This window comes from Coffea eugenioides, chromosome 9 (assembly GCF_003713205.1).
Source record: "Coffea eugenioides isolate CCC68of chromosome 9, Ceug_1.0, whole genome shotgun sequence".
In the NCBI taxonomy this organism is placed as follows: domain Eukaryota; kingdom Viridiplantae; phylum Streptophyta; class Magnoliopsida; order Gentianales; family Rubiaceae; genus Coffea; species Coffea eugenioides.
The window spans coordinates 2,856,729-2,882,079 of NC_040043.1; the positions used below are offsets into that span (position 1 = coordinate 2,856,729).

The window sequence follows — 25,351 nt, forward strand, 5'->3', positions numbered from 1 at the left end:
TAAATTAAATTAGGTAAGGATTACATACATGATCCGAGCAGGCCCACAGTAAACTATGGATGGTAGCGAAACAAGAAAACATGGGGACTCGATGATAATGACAATGGTCATGCACTCGATGATTTCCCAACTGGTATTGTAATTTTTCATGCTTAATATCAATAGATCATAAGATTTGTGATTCAGTGGTAATTGGAGACCTCTTTTTTTACGGTTTTCTGATGCTTGGGTTGGCTGCTTTGGGGAAGACTGGTTAAGGCCTTGTTTGGATTGCGATTTTTTGTCGGAAAATTATGTCGTTTTTCGTGATCACATTTCCCTATTACCTTTTTCCCTCACATACATCAAATCGCTACAGTAATTTTTCTATAAAAAATCATGAAAAATACAATCCAAACACCTCATTCATATTTTTTTTTTTTTTTTTGAAAAAAAAAGGAGAGACTTCTGATTCATGAGCATGGCGTTAATTGTGGGCTTGACCCTGGTAAAGTTGCATTCCCAGATGTAGACTACACTCTCAGTCGTTCTTATCATCCCCACTCCACCACTCAAGCGACAGAGACCGCTATTACGCAGATCATTTTGGCTTTCTTCAGGCAAGGTTCTAGGATTAACTAAGAAAATAAAAAGGTTCTAGGATTAACTGAGAGAAAAAAAAAGGTTTAGAGCAGGATACACACAGGATTAAATTAAACAAGCCGATAAACAAATGATGGATGGATCAAATAAAACGATGTATTATTATTATTATTATCAGAAGCAAACAAGTGCTTCAACTCTTGCATATGTATGAAAGCTCTTGTAGTACACTTCAAACATCTCTCATAGTCATACCACAGTTTTAAGCAAGAACTACACATGATTATACATACCACAGTTTTAAGCAAGAAATACACATGCTTATTACATCCTCTTAAATCTGATCAGGGAAGTTTCCTGAAGGAAGTAAGTTTCTTGAATTTGAGCCAGGGCTTGACCCAAACAATGGCCTCGTACAGATTTGAAGCAGTGCCATCCAATGCCTTAATCACAATCTTGTAATTTGTGCCGGCCACCACTTGCTCCTGCGCCTCCACCACAGTTTTAAACTCCAACTTGGTTTTGGCCTCCTTGTTGTGCTCATCTATGGCAAATTTTCCGTTCTCTACCACCTCTGGGTCCTTGGGGTCAGCCTTACTCCAACCGCCGACTAAGGCATCTTTGGGGCGACCACCCAAAGCCGCGGAAGGGACGTCGGAGAAAAGACAGATAGCTGCCAGGGTGGTGAGTAGGAGGAGATGGGGAAAGGCAGAAGCCATTCTTGCAGCGTCGGTTATTGGTGTAGGGGCTGATGGATGGATGGATGGATTTTGAACGGGCGGTTTCAATCTATTGGGGGCGTTATTTATATCCCTGATCCCTGATCAATTATAGAAGAAAAACATCCTCCGTGTTTGTTACGAAACAATTTATTGACTTCATTCATTGTGGTAAAATGTTTAATGAAAAGACAGATTTTACTTTCCTTAATTAGTGGCTAAATAGTACAGTTTATAAGATCAGTAGGATGTTATTTTAGCGTCGATGGCTGGCTCAATGCCATACAGCCTGAGCATGACCTGGCCTACTGTCCTTGGCTCCAGTTTAGATATCAACCACAGTTCAATTTTGAACCGGAATCAGACCAAAATCAAACCTGCGGGAATTGGAGTCAAAAACCATTCCCGAAGGCTACGTTTGTTTTGATGTTTTATGCGTTGGTACTGGTGGATGGGTTTCAATTTGACTGTGCTGAGACGTAGTAATTTATCATCATGGAATCTGTATTAAATTATGAATAAATGTTCTCTTGATTTTTTGTTACAAATAATTATTTCCTTCGTTTCTTTTGATAGCAGTTATTTCTTTCCTTTTAAAAGTTGAATAAATGTAGAGGTTGTGTTTTCCTTATTAGTGGCAAAATATATGGACCTTCGTTTAATCTCTATTGGCAAATTGACCTGTCCTTGGCTCCATCACATCTCCAGTGGAAAACGTGTTTCAGCTTGTCGGTGGTGGATGGTCCTTTTATTTTTATTTATTTGTTTTTTGTTTCTCATCTTGTTGGTAAGAAGTAAGAATGATGGATAATTTTTTGTTACTTCTTTTCTTTTATTATGTTGGGGGCATCAATTTATTTTTTAGATATTTTTCCTTTTTTTTTTTGGTTGGGGTAAGAAAACGTGTATAATCATCACGTAATTTGGCTCTAGCATCCTTGGAGAAAACCAAGAGCAGAAATTTTTATAATTCACTATAATAAAAGAAAAAGAAGACGACGCCACAATTGAAAATCATACGAAACTCACAAGCTTCCATTGAAAACTAGCTGAAAATGCAGCAGCATTCTCTATTCATTAGCAGTACATGACTATTTCCTTAGCCCTACGAAGTTATTGACCCCACAATAGAATCTTACAAATAAATACAGAATGGATGAGGACGAAAAAGAAAACCCCCCCAAAAAAAAAAAAAAAATCTAAGCTCGCGTCTAATAGAAAGTAAAGCTTGCTTAATGAATAAACAACAACCATAATGGCTGAGTGCTCAAATTCGATGCCTGTGCAGGAAGGGACCGTTTGTCATGTGTACAACTTCTTTGTCCGTTCCAAATACAAGAGTACCTGCAAGAAGAGACAACAAAGTAAATGTCACAGAATCTTGTTCATGAGAGGCCTGCATAAGAATAAAGTCCAGTACCTCAATTTTACTACATCAACATGCGATGAAAGATTATCAGGCAAAATGCTCTAAAGAAACCTTGATTGAGGAGGAAATTAAGAGGATCATTAAATTACCAAGAGTAGGCATCAAAATAGACAGCGCTAAAGTGCCAGCAATCTTGAGGGGCAATCCGGTCTTGATCATGTCCGGAATCTCAATATGTCCGGTTGTAAAACCCACAATGTTTGAAGGAGTTCCTGTTGGGAGCAAGAAAGCAAACTGTGCCCCAATGGCACCTGGCACCATGAGGAGGAGTGGGTGCAAATGCATCGTCTTTGCAATTTGGATCAGGAGTGGGACTACAAGGGTTGTGGTGGCATTATTAGATGTGAATTCGGTGATTGTCCCACTAATCAGGCAAACAATTGGAGCAATGGCCAAGTATGGGGCAGCCTCCAAGAAATCCAGAGCCTTGGATAAGATGTCTGCCAGCCCGCTTGACCTCACTCCATTAGCTATTGCAAAGCCTGCCCCTAAGAGTAGTACGATGTTCCATGGCAGCTTCTTGCATTTGTTCCAGTCCATTAATCTCTCTCCCTTCTGCTTCTTGTTTGGAATTATGAACAACAGGGTTGCCATCATCACCTGCGCACATCGCAGACCAAGCGCTTAAAGCTATCTAAACAGAAACTACTACCTTAATATGGCTGGCAAGAAGCCAAGAAGCATCAAGGTAGGATAACACTTACACTAACAGTTCCATCACCAGCGCGCCCCTTGAATAGAGCGCCCCATCCGGGAGTATCATCTGTGATGCTTCTCGTCATCCATAACAGTATCAATATCTAACAGTAACAACTAGCCCAAAATCAGAAATCAAGTAGCTGAAGTTAATCAACATTTGATCACTAATTAAATCCAGACTAGACTTACAGAAAACACGGCTAGAACCATCTTTTCAGCAAAAGCCATTGGACCTGCACAGTGGATCAGATGAAACTTTAGACTTGTAATCATAAATAAAAATTGAAAGCGCTTTCTTCTTTTGGAAAAAAAAAAAAGAAGAAGAAAGAAACGATCGTTGAGCAGAATCGGAAGCTGTAAAAGTCCTGGGCTTACCAAGCAAGTCAAGCTCCCTTCTTAAGTGGGATTTATCGAGATAGGCTGAGAGAGCTTGGCCGGAGCTCTTCCTGCAGTACAACAAGCAAAGTATAGCCCACAAAGCAAAGAAAATGAGCAAAGCCAGCGGGAAGCCGAAGAAGAACCAGGTGCTGAAGCTGATGGGATCGGCCTCAGGGAAATAACTCCTCCACATCCCCACCAATATGAGGTTGACACCGGTCCCGGTGAGCGTGCTCATCCCTCCCACGGAGGCGGAGTAAATTACGCCCAGCACGACAGCCTTGCAGAAATTAGTGACTTCGTTGGACCGAGTGGGGCCCGACGGTAACCTGTGCAGAATTCCAGTAGCTACGGGCATCATCATCACCGCCGCTGCCACGTTGTGCATCCACATGCTCACAAACGCTGTCGTGGCACAAATCCCCAGCAGAAGCAACGGTGGATTCAAGGGATCACCACAAAATACCAGAGTTATCTGCATACGGACCCCCATTGACAAAATAATGCAAGTCAAGATAAAAAAAAAATTCACCCAAAAAATTCATCATCATCTTTTTCTTCTTCTTCTTCTTCTTCTTCTTTTTTTTTTTTTTTTTTTTGTGGGATAAGGGCAGGACAACATGGTACTGACTAGCTAGCTAGCAGTTTTGGTCCTGTGATGATGATGGATGGACGTAGGTTGATGAGTCAAAAGATGGGAGGGGACAATTAGGTTGGAATTGTTTGGTTCGGATTTTACATCTGTCACTTTGTCCTCCCCTTCATTAATTAAAATATTCGAAACAGATTTAGTAGTAATTGATCCATTTGCAATGCATATTATGCTTTTAAAAGTATTTTGGGTTAAAAAAAAATAAACAAAAAAAGAGAGTACAGTAATTGACATTTAAATGGAGTTTGATAGGTCAAAAATATGAATTTTATTTTTTTTGCAAAATTGATTGTGTATGCATTAATGAATGTGGACATGCATGATGAGCAATCTCAACCGTTTCTTAAAGTAGACACTTTTGTTCTACTTCCTTCTGCTTCACAAAATTCTTGTTAAAAACAGAAAATTTAATTCGGCACACAAATATTATCTGTGGTTGGACGTGAACGGGTGGAAGCAAAAACGTCCACAAGGGAAAAAAAAAAACAAAAAACAAAAAACGGCAAGCTGACACAACTGGAAAATCCCAACCAGTAGAACGATCCAAAATCCATTAAAAAAAACATTCATTCCAAGTTTTGAAATATTGGTTTCAAAACTCAAACAATAAAATCCAAATGAAACAAAAAAAAAAAAAAGGAGCAAGAAACATGTACTTAATTAATTGATGGGTACGAGGAGAACTCACGTTCAAGGCCAATCTTCTATGTATGTTATAGTGCTCAACAGCCAGAGCAAGTATGAAACTTCCAAGGACGAGGGAAATCACATCATCCATATAAGCTTCCGCAACATCGTCGCAGGAAGCAATCCCGAAGAGGGGAAAGAGAAAGAGGGGCGACATGGAAGTGATGGGCATCGGAACGGCCTCCGTGAGCCACCAAGCGAACATCCACGCCAGAACACCCAACATGTTCCGGCTGGTGGCGGCGGTGGCGGTCCCACTACTCCCCGGACCATCAAATTTTACGCACAGGCAAATAACGGCGCACAGTAAGGGGCCTAAAAGAATGAAGAAGTTTTGGAGGGTGAAGACGGATTGAATACATGAATTGAGGCTGTGGGATGACTTGACGGTGATTGAATCAGATATTGGAAGCAGAGGGGCTTTTGAGTCGTCGGGGACAGCGTGATGCCTACTCTCATTGCCATCCATTTTACTCTTTGCCAAGACGGAATCAGAAAAGATGACAAATCAAGTTTTTCCTCTGGTTTAGGCTTGCGAGGAGCTAGCTATATATGCATGCCAAAGGTATGGTAATTGGTAACTGGAACTGGTGATGGATAAGACTAGAAGACTAGAAAAAAGTATTGGTGTCGTACTGCAGAGAGAAGTCGTGGAAAAGTTTTTATTTGCTTTATCATCGAAAAAATTTTGCTTTAATCATTAACTCATTTTCAACCACTTGCATACATCGTATTAAAAAAACGGGTAACAATAATAATTTTTTTCTAAAAAAAAAATTATTCCAAATAATGGACTGGATATTCAGAGCACATGGAAGGCATTAGCGAGTATTCCGTGCTGTAGTTTCCTTTTGAAGTGCATCTGTAGGTGATTTTCAAGCCAACCTCACTTAAAATGAAATTAAAAAAATGTTGAACAAAATGCAAGATCCCAATTTTTTTTTTTATTTCTTTGACTTGTGCTTCCATTGTACTTCCCTTTTCAAGTGTTTTTATTTGACTTAATGTAATTTTGCCCAGTTCACTTAATATAAAATCTTGTTTAATATATATAATTATATTTACGCTCAATATGAAGAACAAAGTGAATAACAGCTGATTTTCAAGTGCATATTAACCATAATTTTTTTTTTTTAAAAAAAAAGCATTTTGAACTGCACTCCACTTAAAATTTAAAAAAAAAAAGATTGTAAATAAAAAAGAACATCCTTCAACTCATAAGAAACACTTTGCAACTTTACTGTAGTTCCCTTCTCAAGTGCATTTCGGAGAAAAAAGAAAAAAGAAAAATAGACCGTTTATTTTCAAGTGCTGCCTTAACCAATGTATTATTTACTTGTACGTTTGCCCTGCTAGATTCCTTTTGTGTGGTTGCCCACTCTCATTAGCTGGAGAGTCTTTAGACCTTTTGTTTTGTTGGATGCGAATCAGGCCTTAATCAGTAAATAGTGATTAACATAGTGTAATTACTCTCTTCTCCTTTAAGATGCTACTTACATGATCTTTTTTTCTTCTTAATCGTATTTGTATAACATTCGAGACTGGTTTGCATCAGTTTTGCCCGCCGCTTTGCCTTTGGCTTTGCTTATCATTCCACTCCAAAATTTGGTTTCAGTTTTACAAGCGGTAAAAAAAAAATAAAAAAGCGCCAGAAGACATTGCTCTTTTCTCTTCATCTGCACTGGCTTTTTAACTTCTCTTCAGGTTCTCCTTCCTGGCTTTCTTTTGTTTTTTTATGCATATTTTGTATGTACATTATCTATTATACATAGATGTACTTTGTGCATTATTGCTGTTTTGTTTCTTCCATGTTGCTTCTTCTTTTGTTTTTATCTTATTCTTGCTCTTGCATGTTGCTTCGTCTTTCGTTTTCATCCTATTTTTTTTTCTCTCTAAGCTTTAAGTCATTAATGTCTTTAGTTTTTTCTGTCATGTTGCTTCAAGTCACTGTCTGTCTTTGGTATTTTCTGTCATTGTTGTTTTGTTGATCAGCTATTTGGTGCCTTTTTGGACATTTATTATATCACTTTTTTCATTCTAAACATCCTTTGATTTGCATTGCAATATTTTAATTTTGTCTATGAGCTATTTTTTCCCTTGAAACCTTCTTGTTTAGAAAGTCATTTTTTCCCAAAAGAATTTCTACTTCTGTGAACATATTTATTTTTTTAACTTACATATATCAAATTGTTACAATACATTTTTCTATTACAAAAAAAAAACTCTAAAAAATAGCAATTCAAATAGGAGGTTTCCAAAAGCAACTCAAATTTATCTTTAGCCAACATTTTACAAGCAAAATTAGTAAAAAGATAACGGCCATACTGACATACAACTATTTGTTCTGGATAAAGCACAAAAGCTCAAGAAGAAATCAACAAAAACATTTTTAAAAAACTAAATAATATCTCTTTTTTACTATTACAATTAAATAACAACCATAATATATAAATAATAAAAAGTGAACCCATAAAAAAAATGCATAATTTGCTTATTCAATAATCAAATTTTCCAACTCAAATCAAATTTTGAACACTTATGTAGTGTACTTACAATATTCTTTGCAGGAACGAGTCAAAATTCATCACACACGTAAAGGAAAACTTTTAATTATAAATAAAGACAATGCATCGCATATCTAAATCCATACATGTGTAAACCGAAAATTTTTAAATACAAACAAATAAAAGGACTGTATCGTATATCTATACTCTCTTGTGTAAAAAAAAAATATATATATATATTTTGTACATAACTTGTCTTTAATTTTGTCTAGTTTTCTTTTAGTGAAAGGATTTAACCGGGACAGGCAGGCTCTATATGTCCGCGTAGAAATCTCCAAGCGCAGTCGAGTCGCTGCGCTGTCCTTCCTGACGTGGAAGATTAATCACTACAGCCAGACAAATCGCTAATGTCAACCAATTGCACCTCATGAATTTTTCTAATTACTCTTATCCAAAAATACGAAATTTAGAAAGGAAAAAAAAAAGTGAGAAAGAAATCTGATCTTATAACATTTCCATTTAAATTCTCTGTACAGTCCCATTTCTGAAGAAAGCCATAGGATAAAATCACTAAATGTCAATAATTTATTCCACATATGCAGTTACGTGGAGCCAAGGATGACATAAAAACTTCTACTACCGTGTATCTGGTATTATCTGGTGCAGGTGCATCTGCTTAAAACATTTTATTTATTTTTTTTGACATAATAATTCCCACAAGCGACTGGATTCGCATCTTTAACAATATGAATCCTATCTCACAAGGTCATTTTGGGAATTAAGGTTGTGTTTGGATTGTATTTTCCGTCATTTTTCATGGAAAAATTACTGTAGCGATTTGATATATGTGAGGGAAAAAGGTGATAAGAAAATGTGATCACGAAAAACGACAATATTTTTCGACGGAAACAAGCAATCCAAACAAGGCAAATGAAAATGAACTAATCAAGTCAAGTGTTAAATGACGCCCCATATCGTTCTCCAATTATAATTTGGAATTAAAATTAGTTAACTCTTTAATAGAACGAACCGCATTCGATGTAAGAGGGAATGACCAAAACGCCATTCGATATTCATTATGGAGCTTATGATGTCGATTTCAAAATAGGAAGCAAACGCCTCCTTACGGTTCGCAGAGGCAGTAGTGTATTATTTACGGTTCGTAGTTGTCGACCAATCGCTACTGTTGGTCCACCTGTAACTGTTAGAGCCCCATCCGTCGTGCCATGTGGTGGAGGAGGGCTGCCGACCGTGACATGTCATGTTCGGGAACTCGAATGAATGCCATCGCATAACCTTAAACTGCCCCCATCGGATTTCCAGTTTTGTTTTGCATGTACCAAGAAGAAACTATCAAAATGAAAAGTGACCAGTACCACATACTTTGGATGAAAATTATTGCTACTTCGGCACTTCCTAAATTGGAGTATAAATTAACCGTGTGATTGAGGAACAAGTGCTACTTCCTCCGTCTCATTAAAACTGGAGAATAGTAAGGATCGGACTACTTCTCCAATAGCAACAAAAAAGTCTTCCTCGGATGTCATCTTTTTAGACTGTTTCAATGTTCAATATAGACTTAATTTTTAATACAATCAAGAAATTAAATTCTATGGGCGTACCTATAGTTGTTTCTTGATTACAGAAGTAGCTAACGTGCGTATTTGGTAACTATAAAATATTTATTAACGAATAAATGAAATAATTATTACATCAATAAGCAGCTGTATGAATTACTTTCGAAACTTTTTCTTTGACTATAACTTGTTTATTATTGATTTAAATTTAATTTGCTTACTCTTGATTATTTTTATTTACGTTGATTGTTTAGTTTTAATACTCCTAAAACCCCTACTCTTGAGGAGATAAATCGTCCGATATCTGAGGAGATGATCCTACTCATTGCGATACTTGAATTTAAGATTTGAGAGTAGGAATTTTAATTTTGGTGTTTAACACCCATCATCAATATAGTCATAATTTCTTTATTGTGAATTGCTTTGTTTGGAGAAATAGAAGAAATATGTATAACACGTGTTTCTTTGTGTTTAGTCTTTCTAATCCCTATTTATTAGTCTTTATTTCTCTCTCACTCTAAGAAGGCAAATAATCTTGTTATACACGCTTAATTTGAGATCAAATCGAGAATCGACTCGACGAATACAAATATTTATCAACACTCGTTTCAAATGCATAGCCTTTTTTTTTTTTTTTGGCATGGACTTCTCAACCTAATTCTTCTTGTCAAACACTGGCTGAGATTGACTAATCGGGCAAGAACCGAAAAGGATGAGGAAAGGGGGGGGGGGGGACCTGTGGACGGTGGGGGTTAACTACATGTCGCCTTCTGTCATTGGATACACTTGGCAGGCCTGTATCGTTAAGTCGTAGCCAATTTTTGTATTTGGAAGAAAATACTTTAACAATTGCCAATGAAATTGATGGTTAAATAATCAGAATTAAGCAGGCAGTAGTGTTGCATCCGAGCTGGTGCATTCATCTGCCAATTTAATAATATAATATAAGAGGATGAGACGTGTGGACTCGCTAACATGAATCAATCAGCTTGATCCAATAATGCACACATGAGGGCCCTGATAACTGTTTTAAGAGGATGACTTGGACAAATCTCAATCTCCAATAATATCCATGCATTTTCTACATTACATCACAGCAACATTTTGATAAAAAAAAAAATTTTTTTTTTTTAACAAAAGGAAGAAGAAGAAGAAGAAGAAGAAGGAAAAGGCATCTCTCCAAGGTTTTTACTTTAAGGTAAGCCGAGTTGTCAGGTGGTTCAAGCAATAAACGAACAACAACAACGAATTGAAGCCAAATAAAATAATAATGAACGGCCGGCCAAAACGATTGGAGGCTAGTCCCTTCTGATTTTTGATGAATTTGTGGCCAAGGAATCAATCTGTAATTTTGCCTCACATGCAGGCGCAGGCCCAGACTTTCGGCGGTTGAAAAATCAATAATCTTCGACCAAAATCTCTAACTACACCACCATACTGCATAATGGATCATTCATGATGCAAGGCTTCTGTTCTGTTGACCAAAAGCATTTGAATAATAATTATTTTCTTTCATCCATCCTAGAAAATTCTCCACTTACACGCAAAATGTACTAACACGAAACTGATTTTGATTCCGAGGTAGCAAGCGGTGAAGGCGTCTCTCATTCACATGATGGTTTAAGCAAACTTTTCTTTTGCAAAAGAAACTACTACTTATTATGTATAGTGTAGCGGCCAAATTAAAGACCAAAGGAAAGAAAATCATTTTTCGGGTGCATAAAATAAAAGCCAAGATTGCACATGTTAAAACTAGTTTGGATCGTGCGACTGGGGAAGCCAAAAAAAGTCAGTTGCCTCAGATTTCAGTAGACTTCTGGATTGCCACCGAACAGCCTTACTCCATTTTTGTCAGTTCTCAGCCAACAGCCAACACAACAGCCAAAGCCAATCTTTAATCGTTCTCTGGAACAAATGTCAAAACCTTGGAACATGCAACATAAATTTGCATCAAATGTTCCTCGGCTTGTTGTAGTTGTAGTATTTATAAAACTTCAGTTACTTCCCATGTCGGTTTTTTAGAATTACAATACATCATTTTCTTCTGAGAGTTCAATAATATGTTATTGACTTCTCTCTCATCTCGCATTGGAAATTGAAATTATAATTTATACTGATGTGGTGTTGATATTGAATGCATAAGAGATTGACTACTATAACATGACATGAAGACCTAAAGGAGATTATCACGGATGTTTTCCAACCTTAAACTTAAAGCAAGACCGGTAGTAAAAAAAAAACAAAACAAAACAAAACATGCAAAGGGTTCCAATTAACTGCCAGTCTGTTTAATGCAAGAAGCCCAACTGATTTTGAGTGATTTCTATCTGCAAGCCGGCAAAAGTGCGTTTGGGCTTCAGAATTTGAGATTTATGCCAACCCAAGAGCCATGCTGTAGGGTCGCAATATAAGTTAGATGGCCTGCACGGTCACACTACCCGGAGAACGGAGTCAACAACTGGGGCCCAAAAAACATCAGCAATCTTGTCAGCATAATATCAGTCACCAAATGATATTCAAATCCATCACTGTTCATCATTTACCTTTTTTTTCTTTGTTCTGCTCCTGCTCTGATTTTGTACTAAGCGGAGGGAAGGCCTAGAGACGTTAATTAGAGAAAGAATCGACGTGGATGAAATCACCGTCGAATCATCAAATAGATACACAGTACTACTGTTTATTATTTACCCCTGCATAGTTTGAAATCTTCTTTAAACTCGAAAAAAAAAGGCCAAAAAATGGAAGCTAAGACAAAAGAGGATGGATGAGACAGTAGTGAAAAAAGTCTTCAAACAATAACCAAATCAGATAGAGCTATGGTCCTTGACCACTTCATCCCCGAGAGTAACAGAGCTATTGTTATTATCTTTAAAAAAAATGTAAAAACAAGAGAAATTTAAGAGTCCAATAGAAACTAGTAAAAAAATTTGTGTTTTGGAGAGACTCCATCCCAGAAGTTTTTTTTTTTATTTTAAATATTTCACTGAAATTTTAAATTCAAAAAATACATACTCAAAAACACCTAATCATCTACGCTGTATATATTATTACAGTAAAACCTTTAAAAACTCCAAATCTTACGCAAGCAAATAAAATGAGAGCGGGAAAAGCTTGAAAGTGGAAACTTCCCCATGACAAACCTTTCTGCAGGTTGATGAGCTGTCTACTCATCTTTACCACGAGAAAGGCGAAACAACGCGTTGGACCAGGTGACCAACCCCGTCCTTCTTTTGCCCTTTTTTGGGCGGTGGGGGCCGGGAATGGGGTGTGTGGGCCTGTGGGGGTGGCAGCGGTACACTTTGGATCCCTCGAACACGATTTCAAAATATGCTCCCCATCTATTGGCACTGCAGACATGGAAAGAGGAGACACCCACATAGACTATGGAAAGCAATCCCCAACAAAACGTTGAAATTTTTTCTTAAAAAATAGCAGTCCCTACCTATCTTTTTTTTTTTTTTTTTTCGAAGTGATAGATTCAAAGGGGTTAATAGGAAATTCGAAGGAACTGCATAGTCATCAAACTAGACAGATGCCTTTGCTCCCATTGATAAATATTTTCAAAAAAATTCAAAAAAAAAATGTAAGCCAAGGAATCAACTATTCTAGAGGAGGTGGTTAGGAGCTATGTTTTCAGAACCGGACCGGATAGCGACTCGGCCGAGATCAGGGGTCAGGGGTCAATGGGTTCGACCGAGGGTCGATAGGGGTCGAACCGGATGACGTCATAAATAAAAATTATTTAAAAATTAAAATATTATATATATAATATCTAATAATATATATTGATATTAATAAAGGTATATCCATATATATTTGATGTTTCAAATATATTTAACAAGAAAATACAAAGAAATTATAACAATCAAGTAGCAATTTATATTATTTAATAAATATTAACAAGTTTAGAATTAAAATTATGAATTTAATTGAAAAATAACATAAAATTTTAGGACAATATTTATAAAGTATCAAATATTTGAGATATATCAATAAGTTTTAACAATTTAGGGGGTCAAAACATAATATTAAAAAGTTTGAATATTTTTAAAAAAAATTACTGTTGAACCGGAAAAATTGGTTTTTTCCCGGTCAAACTCGATTTTTGACCGGCTTTGACCGGGTTTTAAATTTCCGGTTTTTTAATGTGACTCGGACCGGCTACCTGGCCGGTTCTCGGTTCGACCGGCCGGTCCGGTCCGAGTTTGAAAACAGAGGTTAGGAGTCCTGCCTCATCTGCTTCCATTTTGTTTGGATTGGGCTTTATTTCTCCAAATTTATTTGCTTACATCATCATTACAATTTTCAATACACCTTTTCACCTTTTCAATTACCTTTTTATCTCACATACATCACATCATAAAAAATACTACAGTAAAAATATCTCTAATAATTCACAATCCAAACAGACCATAAATGTAATAGCTCACATCACCTGAAAGACTATACTCTCAAGTCTAGTCTAGTTGTAGATAATTGGACAATTAATGGTATTTCTCTCTACCACTTGGCGACCAATTTTTCCTACTCCACAATTTTTCAATCCACCGCCATCTGAACGACAATGACGTCCATCCGACATTCCAAGTATGTATGTTTTTTTTTTGGGTCAACCATCACAATTTACTTTGCATCTCCTTCTACTCTAAGTCTATTGTAGAAGGTGATTCAATTGAAAAAAGAAAAATTAATAGAGATTGAACTGTGAAATCATACGAATGCAATTTATACTCATGTGAATTTGAAGGAGCTACGTATAATCTAACAGAGTAATATGAATTTGAAGAAATAAGATAGATCGAACCATTATTGGGATTGAACCATCGACAAACCATACCACACGAGGCTCGGATTTGGGGCAGGGACGGTCATCAGTATGACCGTCCCTGCACGGTTAAAAATTTGTGCGGCTGAAAATTGGCCCTCAAAATTTTGTGCGGCTGAAATAACACCATGTAACTCGAAATTCGAGTCAAGTGTGGGGCCCACCAGTATCTGTTGTGAAAATACATCCTGTGAAAAAAAAATTACGCGCAGTTGAACCAATGTTACGCGCAGTTGAAATGAGCTAAAATTGGCAGGACAACCGTCCCTGCCCCGAGTCCCACGAGGCTCCAATCTATAGTATGTTTACTAGAGTAGCATCCCGAGGCTGGAAGACTTGACCAATTCCTTCAGTCTCTCTCACGACTGACTAATCAGCTGAAGTGCTACTAAATCGGCCCTTCGTCCGCGTTTACCAAACTTCATTTCCCCTCTTCCAAGCCCTAATAAAGATGCCCAATCTTCCGCAGGAGCTCATCACCGACATCCTCACCCGGCTGCCGGTCAAGTCCCTCCTGAGATTCAGGTGCGTATCGAAACCATGGTGCAGCGTGATTGATAGCCGTAGTTTCATCAAAATGCATCTGCTTCAGTCCAAAAAGACTGGCTCAAATTTGTTCCTCATGCTTGGATTCTTGGGGATTTATTCTGTTGAGTTGGATTCTCTCGACGCTGCCAATAGGCTTCGCCCGCCATACTCCGCCTCAGATGTATCCAACTCTTGCAATGGCTTAATCCTTGTTTTGGCTAAAATCCCTTTTATTTGGAACCCCTTCACTAGAAAGTACAGGGAATTACCGGCTACTCCGGTCGAACAACCGGTTGATTTTGAGGTTGGTTCTGCTTATGTGACTTATGGGTTTGCTTATGATGCTGTGAATGATGATTATAGAGTGGTCAGGGTTGAGGAGTTTAGAGGCTTTGATTCGGAGTGGATTAGGTCTGAGGCGAAGCTTTATAGTTCTAAGTCGGATAAGTGGCGAAAGATAAAAAATTTCCCTTATCAGCTTCCTTATAAGAGGGCCTGGGGTGCTCATTTGAATGGTGTTTTGCATACGGGAGTGAGAACAGGGGATCTTGGTTACTTCGACTCGTCGATTTGGGCTTTTGATGTTCGGACTGAGCAGCATTATACCTTGCCAAAACCGGATTTTACAGGTACTGATCTTGAGTTCACTGTGGAGGTCTTGGGTGGTTGTCTGTGTTTGGTTCGTCCTCGAAAGAGGTATCGAACGGATGTATGGATAATGAAGGAATATGGAGTGAAAGAATCTTGGACTAAATTGCTAACAATCGCTCCTCCACTCGTTGAGCGGTATATTACCATTGGCCCGTTGGCTTATTCAAGGAACGGTGAAGAGGTTCTCTTGAACCACGACGATAAACAACTTATTTGGTATGATTTGAGAAGGAAGACTGTTAGGAATGTCTCTGTTGATGGTTTGCCATTTGTCTTTTATGCTGAGGTATGTGTTGCAAGCCTCATTCAGCCTGATGTCTCCGGAGAAGGGGATGAAACTGAGGAGCTACGCCAGCAGGAGAAAAGTAGAGTGAAAAAAAGGTAAGTTGTTTCAATTGTCTAGAATTGTTGTGCTTTCTTCCGAGGCTATTCTTTCTCTTAAATACACATTTGCATGAACACACAGAAATATTACATATCATGTATACTAGGGCAAATTTAGTTCCTTGTGCTCTTCTTGTTCTTTAGGCTTCGTAAGTGTGGCAGCATGACTAGTTGAGATTTTAATGATTACAGGTCTGGTTTTTCTCCCCACTGGTAATTACGGATATGAAAAAGCTGTCTGCTTCTATCTTTGTTAAGTCTTGTTTTTATCTCTCACACTGCATCTGTAGGCCTCACGCTGCATGCTTAATTTTCTCTTTGTTCTACTAGGGTTGATTTCCTGTCAGAGGGATTTAAACTGGTGCTATGAAAAAATTGGCAGCAACTGGAGCGAACTAAGCTGGTAAGGTGTTAGTATTACACGGTATAATAAGTTTTGGATGCAATGATGACGTTTTTGAGATGATTGAGAGGGTGTTAATTTTATCATAACTCGGTAGATTTTCCAGACACAATGTTGTTTTGCATTGAAAGAACTTTTTGAAACTAATTTATTCTCAGGGAACTTGCTGAACAGATGTGACAAGTCTTTTTCATAAGGTTTTTCATGGATTGATGAAGTGAAGACACTGAAGAATAATACTAGTCGTTTTCTTATGTAATCTTGAACTTTGTAGCCTCTTGTTGTAAATATGCACCTGATATCTTATTTTAACTGATGTATTTAGCTTTGGACTACTGAATACTATATCGATTGTGTGCTGTAGCTAACGCTAGGAATAATTGTTCAATGCAACGCTGATGTTTTTAAGATGATTGAGAGGGTGATATTTTCATAATTTTTCCGACACAATAATGTTGTTTTGCTTCAAAAGAAAGTTGGGAACTAATGCATTGTCTGGGAACTTGCTGAACAGATGTGAAAGTGATGAAGTGAAGACAGTGAAGAGTAGTGCTAATTGTTTTGTTATGTAGTTTTAAAACCTTTAGCCGCTTGTTGCATATATCCGCCTGATATCTTGTTTTAGCCAATGCATTTAACTCTGGAGTAGTGAATGTGATATTAATTGCGTGCAGTAGCTGACACTGGCGTTTGTGTTTGCAATTTTTATATATCAAGGGACATGCTATGGTAAAATGTTGGTGATTCTAAACTAAGAAGTTAGGTTGTGTTGCAAGGTGAAATGATCATTGATTTATGATGATCATCTGGAAGGCAGTTTGATGGAATGATCTTTGTGATATTTGTGGTGACTGGACAGAGCAGGTTGTATAATTAGAGCTTTAAAGAAATCTGCAACATGGCTTCACTTGGCATCAACGTTATCAGAGTCCCACTGTGGTATACCTGAACGAAGAAGAACCAAGACTTGAGGTAATTCTGTTTTGACTCTCTTTGTTGGTCTCTTTAGCGTGTAGATATATTCTTTAAAAGTCAAATTATGTGAATGGGAGGCAATTTTGATTTCGCAAGATTGACAGTTTTTTGAATTTTTTTTTTTTTAAAAAAATATGTTTTAGCAATTTTTGGGATGCAATAATGTGTGATTGGAAAATGTTTTTTTTTGGCAATTAATGGGGATCTAGACAGATCTTTGCCATTCTAAACTTGATTTTCCCTTCTTATAAGGAAGCTGGTAAGGGAGAGCCCACACCGGAAAATGATGTTGGAATCGAAGTCTCGAGTTTTGACTCTTGCCAAGGGAAAGATGTTAGGTATATATAATTATTGTTGTGTATCACACGTTGCACTGTACACCATATACTCTACGGAGGCAATGCAATGTGGCGTGATGGTGCGATTTTTCCACCATCTCTAGCAAATGGTAGTGGATCACTTCTTTGGTAAATTATGATGATTTTCAAAACAATCATAATCCGAAGTTTGAAGAAACGACCTACTATCATTATCTTGTTCCGGGTGAATGGTAGGTGATTCGATAGGTGACGTCATTAGCAAATAAAGGAATGTTTACATTAAAAAAACTTTTAAAAAATAACAATTTAAAGCAGAACAAAAACAAATGTGATTATTGAGTCGAATGGCATTTGATAGATACTTCCTAAGCAATGAGTTCATCAACGTGTTTCTGGTACTGCTCGAGGATTAATCGACGAGGCTTAATGTGATTATTGGACATTTACCAACTTTCATTAATAAAGCAAGCAAAAAAGTTCATTGAGGCGGGCTAGGTTTACCTTTGCAAGATTCCGGGGGTTAATTTTTTTGCCCTTTTACGGCAATGACAATATTTTTTTCTCTCGGGAGAATAGTCTAAAAAGGTTGTGTATAAAAGATTAGTAAATATATAAATCTGATTAGATTAAAGGGGGGTTTTGATATTTTTTTTAGATTTCTTTCACTACAAGTGGGGTTCGAACCTCCAACCTATGGTTCAGAGGGGGATTTAATCCTTTTTTGATGATGACTGGTTCAAAACTCAGTGGTTTTCAAAGGTTAGTTTTTTTTTTTAATATGATAAATTTTATTTTATATCCACTTTTACTTTATATTAAGTGAAAGGAATGGATCTAAGGGAATAAATGGAGAATTCGAAAGAGATTGAAACGCCACAATCAAGTATCCGCTATGAAAATTTCAAGAAATTTTGGACAAAAATATGGATCAAAGGATCGAATTTCTTCATCTATATCCGAGAAAAGTTTTAAAACTCTCCTAACCATCAATTACTTGTATAATTGGAGTAGCTGGTTGTTTCCTAGGATTAATTGAACCGTACAAAAGTTCATGAATGAGGAGAAAAAGCAGAGTGCCCACTTCTGACAGCTAGTAGATTCCGATTAGAAGTGTGTGGTAGGTACTTTTTATGTCCTTTAAAATTCAGATCCAATAGTTGACGGGTAGGAGGAAGTGGCAGTTGGAACAGTTGGGTGGGGTGGAAAAGATGTTGAATTTGGGTACATATTCTACCCGATACACAAATTTGGGTACAAATTCCAAACAAGGACTTAGGTCCTGTTTGGATAGCAATTTTTCTTTGAAAAATTGATACGTTTTTCGTGAACACATTTTCCTATCATCTTTTTACCTCAAATATATCAAATCATTATAGTAATTTTTCTACAAAAAATCTAGAAAAATAGAATCCAAACAAAACCTTTAGTTCTTGTTTGAATTGAAGTTATTTATAAAAAAAAATTTAAGTTTTTCGTGAACATATTTTTAATCACTTTTTTATTTCACACATATCAAATCATTACCGTACATTATTTTTTAAAAAATTGAAAAATGTAGAATTCTACATCCTATAGCGGTTCATTTTCCAAGCATCAAGCTTGAGATTCTATTGGCTATTTTTGAGACTTGCTCTCCGATTAACTTGTCCTTTTTCTTGCGTAGATTTTCTAATTGAGTTTAATTCTTAAAAGGCTCGTTACATGAACTTGCACAAAAGCTAACATCTGTATTCGATACTGCAGTTTATTTTTATTCTTTAGCAATTTCAACTTTCTTTTTTTTTTTTTTTTTTAAAGAAAACTAGTCCTTGTCTAACCAAATATGAATATCCCCAATACATAATGGTGTTTATTTATTTTTGACCCTCCCACACTAACTATCATAGAATTCGAACAATGAGGAGGGCTGTTTTAAACTCTGATCTTGACAGCGATAGAAGTTTTTTCGAATCCCGAACTTGACAGTGAAGAGAGTTCTAAAACCATGTTTTTTCTTCTTTTGGTTAATGGGCTTGGGAAAACCGCAATCCAAACAAGGCCTGGTTTGGCGTTTGGCGTTTGATTATTTGAAGAACCACGCTTTCAAAGTTGAAAGCACAAAATTGATTTTAATAATTGGTAAAATCACAAAAAAAAAAGATAAAGAAATCAATAAAATACATGTGTTATTGAAATAATAAATTGTGAATCATTGATTTTTTTGGGGTCAATTATCAATAATTTAGGCTCCGTTTGGATTGCATTTTTCGTCATTTTTTATTAAAAAATTACTGTAACGATTTGATGTAAATAAGAGAAAAAGATAATTGAAAAATGTGATCACGAAAAACGATGCAATTGGTATTACTCTACTCATGCATTATGACATTGGTATGGTCTAATTGGGCTGGCTCGTGTAGCGTTCAAGGCCAGCCACCTCCTCGGTTAAGATAAATGCACTCGCACACTCTTTGAATTTTTTTCTTTGGTTGAATGCGTCAGTCAGTTCTAAAACATTTATATAAGCAAACTACTACACTAATATTTTACAGATGTAAGTAACCTGGGTCGGCCACCGCAATATGTAATTTCACGGGGGTCCCGCTGCTGTCCCCAACAGATTGCGTACTACTAAAGCAGGCCACAGCTCCAACAATAAACAGCGGCACGTGTAGCCCTACACGCCTCTTTTTCGTCACAATACCGCAACCACCCATCCCTGTCCCATCCCATCCCATCCCTTCCTTGGCCACCCAAACCGAAAGCACCGCTCCGACCTACCCTAACATGGTGGATTGTTTCTCCGTCCGGCTGAAGCATATCATCCGCTCCAATGTCTCCTTCCGTGTGCTCCACTCCTCTTCCCCTACCCTCGCAAGTCCCCAGGATGCCGAATCTCCCCTGGGAGCTCATCCTGGACATCCTCTCCCGTCTGCCGGCGACATCTCTCCTGCGATTCAGATGCGTTTCTAAGCCATGGCGCTCTTTAATTGACAGCCCTGATTTCGTCCAGATGCACCTGCGCCAATCTCAGAAAGCCGCCGGCACCACCAATCGAAGCCTCATCCTTGGGTTTCTGGGAATCTATTCCATTGACTTGGATTCCCTCGACTGCGCCCGCCCTCTCAGGCCCCCCTTTTCCAGTTCTGATGTGTCGAATTCCTGCAATGGCTTGGTTCTTCTCCTGGGTCAAAATCAAACGCCTTTTCTGTGGAACCCATGTACCAGAAAATACAAGACTTTACCCGATTCCCCTCATGAATATCCTCCTCCTGGGATTCCTGTGGACTACAACGCTTTATACAAGAGGTATGGGTTTGGCTATGTTGCTCAAGACGATGATTATAAAGTTCTTAGGGTTGTCGAATTTCGATCTCCCGATTCCACTTGGATCGGTTCTGAAGCTAAAATCTATAGCCTGAAAACCAATTCTTGGAGAAGGGTTGATCATTATCCTTTTCCTCTCCCCCGAATAAGAGGGTGGGGTGTCCATGTTAACGGGGCTGTGCATACAGTCTTATCGCTCGACAACTATTACCAAGAAATTGTAGCTTTTGATCTGAGGACTGAAAAGCACTATACGATCCCAAAACCGGATCTTTTGCTTGAGAACGTTGAGTTGAGTGTGGATGAAATGGCTGGGTGTCTCTGCTTGCTTGTTCGCAAAAAACGCAGGATTAATATATGGATCATGAAGGAGTACCATGTGAAGAGCTCCTGGACTAAGCTTTTGTCGATTGCTCCTCCTCTTATTGATGAGCATTGTTCTCTTATTAGCCCTTTAGCTTATTCAAGGAGGGGCGACGAGGTTCTGTTGAATTGCGATGATGAAAAGCTTGTTTGGTATGATTTGACGAGGAAAACTACTAGAGACGTTGATGTCCAGGGTTTGCCTTTTAGGTTCTACGCCGAGTTTTTTGTTGGAAGCCTTCTTCCTCTTGAAAATGGCTGTCGTGGTGGTGGTGGTGGAGAGGATGAGATTGGCATCACGAGAAGGGCTACTAGACAAAAAAATACAAAGATGAACGACACCCGGAAGAAGAGGTACTAATAAAATGGAGTCTAATGTTACTAAAGTCTTGGTCGCGTTATTTAAATGTAAATGGTTGTGTTATTTAAATGTAATTGCTGTTCTGTTTCCATTGAATTTTCCACGGGTACCAATATTACTACTATTTCTAACAGCCTTTTGGAAATACTAAGGTCAAAATTATATATCTTTTGGAACTCCCGATTTTACTTCATGTGAAGGTAGATCTGTTCCGGATTTTCAAGACTTGGAAGGTAGTAAAAAATACCGTCAATTTACTTTTTGGGCTGGTGGATGAGGGGTGCTATGAATTTACTTCTTTATCCAAAGCTGCTAAATTGGACATAAAAATATAAAAGAATAACTCTTCTTTTCTTTCAGATCAATCTGCACTTTCAAAAGTACCAAGTTGTGAACTTTGTCACATGCTTCATTTAGTCTTTAGCTGAATCCTGAAACACGGATTTGATAAGGTTTGGGATAGATACTGGATGCTGTGACAATTTCACACTGGTGGTGTTACAGCTGATATAGCTAGGTCACTGCCCTCCTTTGACCTTCGGTAACATATCCGCCCCTGTTTGCTAGTTCTTGAGAAAAGACCAACAACAAAGTATAGGTGAGATGCATGCAAGAACAAAAGGGGGAAAAAGTGAAGTTCGCATGTAGCTAGGATTATTGACTTCAGAATATTGAAACTTGTTAAACTGGTAACTGATCAGTGGGCACAAACAGAAAAAAGAATAACAAAAAAGCCCTGAAGAGCAAGTCAAGTATTTGCATATGAACAAGTGCATAATAGAAGGTTAAATTTTTCTTCCTCTATTTGCCTTCCTCCTCCTAGTGGAAGCAAAAGTTTATATGAGTTCTCTTTCTCCTCCTATTGGGTAGCTCTTTTTGGTGATTATTTTGTTTGGGAGCGCTCATGTTTTCAGTTTTTACAGCTCATAAAGAACAGATATCTGCATTAACCTTCATGGTCAACTCAAGATTGGTCATTACTGCCTCATCCCTTTGGTTTTAACAAAGAAGGAAAGGAAGGGGGGGGGGGGGAATTTACTGTCTCTACAGAGAATCTTTTGTTTCCCATCCCATTGAAAGAATATGACCTTTGGCTTAATCTTACTTACTTTGTTTCTCAGGGATGATTTCCTGTCGAAGGGATTTAAACTGGTCCTTTAAGACTCCAGCTATGGATGTTTATGGAGCCAAAAATAAAAGTAAGTTGTTCAGCAATTTTACGGGAGATTATAGCATCTGTATGAGTCGTACTTTTTGATCTTTACTAAAGGAGTTGATTAATAGTTTTTCTCTAACAACAACACTGTAGCAAAGACTAATTCTATATCGTTTATTGTGGTGAGTTACTATCTGATGAACCTTGTAACTTTGTGACAATAGTATTGTTACTGACAAAACTTATAATGCTCTCTCAGAAGAATATGTTCTATAATGGCACAAAATCTAGCAGACAGTTTAAGGACAGAGAAAGAGACAGGTAACAACTCACTCAGAATTTTGAACCAGTTTTGTTCTTGTTTGTGTTATTTTAATGAAGTGCATCTGCACATTCCTGACGGTCTTTAAATATCTGTCTCTGAAATATGTAGAATTATGTAGCAGGAGTGCGAATAGTTTCTCATGGAAGCTGCTAAAATGGATTTTCTGATGCTTACGATCCTCAATTCATTTGTTGATGTCTCTAGTCTGAACATGCTTCTTTCTCCTTTCTTCCTTTTCAATTTAGAGCCTGAACTTTCTGTCCCTTTGAGGATTATCCTTCAGTTATGCTGTATTGAATTTCATGATCTTATGCTTTGGGAAGGAGTGTCAGCTGAGGTGAGCATCGTCTCTGTTTCATACCTCTTTGACTTATTAATCATAGGAATGGACAGTTTTTTGAAACTATACCCATGAGGGATTGGCATGCACTCAGAATTCAGAGCAAGCAAAGGCTGAAAGCTAAACTAAACAAGAATAGAGTTTATTAGATGCACGAACTTTTAAGGCTCTTTGGAAGTTAGAATCACACTTAAGTTGTGATGTTCCACCATATTGCCCTTGCTAGAATCTTCATGATCAGTCAACGTCCCAGCATTAGTTTATGGATGATGTGCCTTGGTTGTGGCGAGCTGTTCTTGGCGTTGGATTCACAATCATAGTGGATATGGGTATAGCTTTTGGTCATGTCATTCTTGACTACAAGATGCTTAGATGCCATCTTTTAGGATTTTACTTGTAGATCTATGTTTAAAAGACTGTTTTTTAAGAAGGGAAGGTTGTGCAGCTGAATAAAACTGTGATGGTATGCATTCTCACCTGGAAATTACACGGTTCTTGAGGGCCTTTTACGTTTTGTTACTTTCTTGCTGGGATATTGTTGGAGTTGATTATGGGTGTTGCACAATTCCAGGTTTGCTTGATTTCTTGAGCTTGTTTGTTATGTTCGTGGGTTGGATTGTGTTTCTGGGTGTGGATGCGAAGAAGGATGTCTTGAGTTGCTGGAGCTGGAAGCCAAAAATTAGAGAGGGATGCTTTCTGGATCCATTAGCAATATTTATTGAATGATCAAGCATGAGCTGATGATTGTATGATGCTAGATTTAGTGGTGTTCTGGTTAGAGCTGTTGTGGCCGTGTCATTTTCGTTGTAGTTGCTGTTGGGGTTTGCTCATCAACATTATCTTGAACTCAAAGAGTTGTTCCTGTAATTAGACCTTTTCTTTCTGACCTTAATGTTCTCCTTGTCTGTGGTTTTTTTTTTTCATATGGTGAAGTTAAAAACTTTAGTTGTATTTTAAATTTGTTTGATGAATTTCTAATCATAAAAACTTTTGGGTACTTCAGAAATAGATTTTTAAGACTATTTTACACGCGAATGAGATTACGGGGCGTGGCATTCAGTTTATAATAATCTTCATCACAGGTCCGTCGTGTTGATTCCTTCAAGCAAATTTCACCATGAGAAATTGAGTAACTGTTGATGCAAGTTGGCCTCGGTAGGGCCTGCTAGGATTTTCACCGGCTTACGTGTATACAGCCATCTTATCAATATGAATAAAAATATCTCTTTTTTCTCCATTTTTACCAACATGGATCCTACAAATTTCAATTCTCCTAAAAATTTAACTCATTTCCAATGTAGTTAATTAAACTTCAAATGCAAATTTAATGAGTATGGATGTAGATACACACACTCCAACGGCAATAGATATTCTTCCTGCTTAAATAGATATACTCTCCAATGTTAATAGAGTAGAACCTTTCTAGTTGTTGAATTTTAGATAAACAAATGTTACAGTAATTAATAATAATATTTCAAGTAATTTCTTATACGAATACGCTCAAGTTCAAGTATATTTCCGGTGCATGAGTGTACACTTTATTTATTTATTTATTGAATAGTACACTTTTAATGCATCAATGCACTAGTTTAAATCTAGCTATTGGATATTTAGACGGGACAAGAATAGGCAAATAAGAAAAATTGAGAAGAAGAAAATAAATACATGGAATTTTTAATATATAAAAGAAATATTATTTGCACTCCCATTTTTTTTAATCACATTTTCACTATTTTTTTATCACATGATTTTTATTTACTAAATTATATAATACAACAAGTGGTGAGAGTGCAATTAACCAAAAAATGGAGTGTAAAGAAAATTTTCTTATATAAATAGATCCAGAAACAAATATATATATATATATATATATATATGAGCTGATTGATATTTTAAAATAAGCCCAAACAAGTTTGTGAGAGTGCAATTAACAAAAAATGGAGTATAAAGAAAATTTTCTTATATTTTCTCTTGTACGTACGTGAAATTCATGTGCTCAATCCTATTTGGGCCCGCGTATCATGTTTAGTACAGGATGATTCGATTTCGACCCAAACAAATATTCTGACACAAGTCAGATTGGTCCCACTTGTATTATGAGTTTTTCAAAATTTTTTTTTTATTAATACGATAAATTCTATACCATGACTGCTTCAACTTTAGAAGGAGGAGGACTTAAAGAAAATC

The 25,351-nt window shown here is 37.2% G+C and overlaps 4 protein-coding genes across 21 annotated transcripts; 2 read left to right on the forward strand and 2 right to left on the reverse strand.

Annotated features, from left to right (window-relative positions):
* Positions 1-720: 720 nt before the first annotated feature.
* Positions 721-1,397, reverse strand: LOC113783037 (cysteine proteinase inhibitor A). The gene has a single exon (XM_027329050.1). The coding sequence runs from the start codon at positions 1,299-1,301 to the stop codon at positions 927-929; it is 375 nt and encodes a 124-aa protein (XP_027184851.1). The 5' UTR covers positions 1,302-1,397; the 3' UTR covers positions 721-926.
* A 911-nt stretch (positions 1,398-2,308) lies between these two features.
* Positions 2,309-5,732, reverse strand: LOC113783821 (tonoplast dicarboxylate transporter). Its single transcript, XM_027330050.1, has 6 exons — positions 5,148-5,732; positions 3,805-4,282; positions 3,619-3,662; positions 3,435-3,530; positions 2,820-3,330; positions 2,309-2,645 (listed from the first exon to the last, which is right to left on the reverse strand). The coding sequence occupies exons 1-6, from the start codon at positions 5,613-5,615 to the stop codon at positions 2,569-2,571; spliced, it is 1,674 nt and encodes a 557-aa protein (XP_027185851.1). The 5' UTR covers positions 5,616-5,732; the 3' UTR covers positions 2,309-2,568.
* Positions 5,733-14,350: 8,618 nt separating this feature from the next.
* Positions 14,351-17,529, forward strand: LOC113783121 (F-box protein CPR1-like). 16 transcript variants are annotated; one of them, XR_003469885.1, is made up of 5 exons: positions 14,351-15,612; positions 15,808-15,828; positions 15,946-16,018; positions 16,736-16,990; positions 17,246-17,529. XR_003469885.1 is itself a non-coding variant. In XM_027329160.1 (4 exons), the coding sequence occupies exons 1-3, from the start codon at positions 14,504-14,506 to the stop codon at positions 15,983-15,985; spliced, it is 1,170 nt and encodes a 389-aa protein (XP_027184961.1). In that variant the 5' UTR covers positions 14,351-14,503; the 3' UTR covers positions 15,986-16,018; positions 16,177-16,428. The 16 variants fall into 16 exon arrangements, 5 of the variants coding, with proteins under 5 accessions (XP_027184961.1, XP_027184962.1, XP_027184965.1 ...); XR_003469890.1 differs by having other exon boundaries at positions 17,250-17,529; XR_003469887.1 differs by having other exon boundaries at positions 16,782-16,990.
* Positions 17,530-19,867: 2,338 nt separating this feature from the next.
* On the forward strand, positions 19,868-24,082 carry LOC113782692 (F-box protein CPR1-like). 3 transcript variants are annotated; one of them, XR_003469837.1, is made up of 5 exons: positions 19,868-21,336; positions 22,465-22,542; positions 22,759-22,820; positions 22,933-23,161; positions 23,736-24,082. XR_003469837.1 is itself a non-coding variant. In XM_027328590.1 (3 exons), the coding sequence occupies exons 1-2, from the start codon at positions 20,126-20,128 to the stop codon at positions 22,502-22,504; spliced, it is 1,251 nt and encodes a 416-aa protein (XP_027184391.1). In that variant the 5' UTR covers positions 19,868-20,125; the 3' UTR covers positions 22,505-22,542; positions 23,736-24,082. The 3 variants fall into 3 exon arrangements, 1 of the variants encoding a protein (XP_027184391.1); XR_003469836.1 differs by lacking the exon at positions 22,933-23,161; XM_027328590.1 differs by lacking the exons at positions 22,759-22,820; positions 22,933-23,161.
* The last annotated feature ends 1,269 nt before the right edge of the window (positions 24,083-25,351 follow it).

Bases quoted from the DNA above. Each gene is read 5' to 3' on its own strand.
- LOC113783037 (XM_027329050.1), bottom strand. From the start codon at position 1,301: ATGGCTTCTGCCTTTCCCCATCTCCTCCTACTCACCACCCTGGCAGCT.
- LOC113783821 (XM_027330050.1), bottom strand. From the start codon at position 5,615: ATGGATGGCAATGAGAGTAGGCATCACGCTGTCCCCGACGACTCAAAA. The intron at 3,663-3,804 runs GTAAGCCCAGGA...TCCACTGTGCAG, and splicing joins AAGGGAGCTTGACTTGCTTG to GTCCAATGGCTTTTGCTGAA. The intron at 3,331-3,434 runs GTAAGTGTTATC...CGATGTGCGCAG, and splicing joins CTGGTGATGGAACTGTTAGT to GTGATGATGGCAACCCTGTT.
- LOC113783121 (XM_027329160.1), top strand. From the start codon at position 14,504: ATGCCCAATCTTCCGCAGGAGCTCATCACCGACATCCTCACCCGGCTG. The intron at 15,613-15,807 runs GTAAGTTGTTTC...TAATGATTACAG, and splicing joins AAAAGTAGAGTGAAAAAAAG to GTCTGGTTTTTCTCCCCACT. The intron at 15,829-15,945 runs GTAATTACGGAT...TTGTTCTACTAG, and splicing joins TCTGGTTTTTCTCCCCACTG to GGTTGATTTCCTGTCAGAGG.
- LOC113782692 (XM_027328590.1), top strand. From the start codon at position 20,126: ATGTCTCCTTCCGTGTGCTCCACTCCTCTTCCCCTACCCTCGCAAGTC. The intron at 21,337-22,464 runs GTACTAATAAAA...TTTGTTTCTCAG, and splicing joins AACGACACCCGGAAGAAGAG to GGATGATTTCCTGTCGAAGG.